We start from the raw sequence: 1,649 nt of genomic DNA, 5'->3' as shown, positions 1-1,649 counted from the left end.
AACCGTCAGAAGCATCTTACCTGGGCTAAGGAGAAAAACAACTGGACTGTTGCTCAGTGGTCCAAAGTCCTCTTTTCAGATCAAAGTAAATTTTGCATTTCATTCAGAAATCAAGGTCTGGAGGAAGACTGGAGAGGCATAGGATCCAAGCTGCTTGAAGTCCAGTGTGAAGTTTCTGAAGTTAGAGATGATTTGGGCTGCCGTGACGTCTGCTGGTGTTGGTCCATTGTGTTTGATCAAGTCCAAAGTCAATGCAGCCGTCTACCAGGAGATTTTGAAGCACTTTCATCTGCTAACAAGCTTTATGGAGATGCTGATTTCCTTTTCCAGCAGGAATTTAGCACCTGCCCACAGTGCCAAAATCACTTCCAAGTGCTTTGCTGACCATGATATGACTGTGCTTGAGTGGCCAGCCAACATGCCTGACCTGAAGCCCATATAGAATCTATGGGATATTTTCAAGAGAAAGATGAGAAACAGTGGATCCGAGCTGAAGGCTCAATAGTGCCTCAGCAGTGCCACAGGCTGATCGCTTCATGCCACACCGCACTGATGCTGGAGTTTGTGCCGTAAGGACCCCCGACCAAATATTGAGAGCAGAAATGTTCTTGAGTGAGAAAGGTGTTCCTGTGGCTCAGTGGTAGAGCATTGCGTTAGCATTGCAAAAGGTTGTGGGTTCAATTCCCAGGGAACACGCATACTGTTAAAAAATGTATAGCCTGAATGCACTGTAAGTCACTTTGGATAAAAGCGTCTGCTAAATGCATCAATTATTATTAATTAGAAATTAACATACTTTAAAGAACTTGAACTTTTCTGTTTTGCAAATCCTTTTTTTTATTGATCTTAGGAAATATTCTAATATTTTGAGACACTGAATTTTTGACTTTCATGAGCTGTAAGCTCTAATCAAAATTAAAACAAAAAAACTTTTGAAATGTTTACATGTAATGAATCTAGAATATATGAAAGTCTCATTTTTTGAAATAAGTTACAAAAAAAAGAACTTTTTCACGATATTCTAATTTTTTTAGATGCACCTGTATATGTTTGTATATTAACTTTGTGTATCATTTCAGTTCCAGCACTCTGATTCTTGAGGGTGTAAAGAGAGTTTGGGGGAAAGATGGGTATCTTCCACAAAAAGAAGCAACAGCACCTCTGGTGGATGAACCCAGTGCTGCAGTTCAGCCCCCCGGCCAACACGAGGCAGCAGAGAGAATAGAGTCACGGCCGGAGCCCTCAACGCAAAACCAGGACAAACAGCAGCTGGCTTCCTCTTTGTTTGTTGGTTTGGGAGTCGGGAGCTCCATGTCTCTGGTGAGAAAATTATATTATGATGGATTTGTGATTTAATTTTAAAATTGTGATTTGAGTTATAGTGCGTTTATCTTACCATCTTGTATTGATGGCACTAAATATCCGCTCCCTCAAACCACATGCATTGCATTTGTTGTGTAAATGCCAATTGTTCTGTTTCCTCTCAGCTGGGGAAATCCGAAGCTCCGCCCCCTTGCTTTAGAAAAAAGCCCCGCCCACACGAGTCACCATCATCATCATCAGGCACCAGCGAGAGGTCTTCAGACTCCTCCTCTCGCTCCTCGCGTAACACGACCGACAGCTTCCTGTACGGCAGTTTGCTGGAGGAG

At 42.4% G+C, this 1,649-nt stretch overlaps 1 protein-coding gene across 1 annotated transcript in view; it reads left to right on the top strand.

Annotated features, from left to right (window-relative positions):
• The window catches only part of ap4e1 (adaptor related protein complex 4 subunit epsilon 1), an 18,646-nt gene that overhangs the window by 11,756 nt on the left and 5,241 nt on the right, over positions 1 to 1,649 (top strand). Inside the window, exons 15-16 of the mRNA XM_016257656.1 lie at positions 1,080 to 1,320; positions 1,488 to 1,561. Of these exons, the coding sequence (XP_016113142.1) occupies positions 1,080 to 1,320; positions 1,488 to 1,561 (315 nt within the window). The remainder of the gene's footprint in view (positions 1 to 1,079; positions 1,321 to 1,487; positions 1,562 to 1,649) is intronic.

The sequence above is a fragment of the Sinocyclocheilus grahami genome, unplaced genomic scaffold (genome assembly GCF_001515645.1).
Source record: "Sinocyclocheilus grahami isolate Dianchi unplaced genomic scaffold, SAMN03320097.WGS_v1.1 scaffold1581.1, whole genome shotgun sequence".
Lineage (NCBI taxonomy): Eukaryota > Metazoa > Chordata > Actinopteri > Cypriniformes > Cyprinidae > Sinocyclocheilus > Sinocyclocheilus grahami.
The sequence above is the reverse complement of the archived record's forward strand: the minus strand, read 5'-3'. Positions and strand labels throughout refer to the sequence as shown.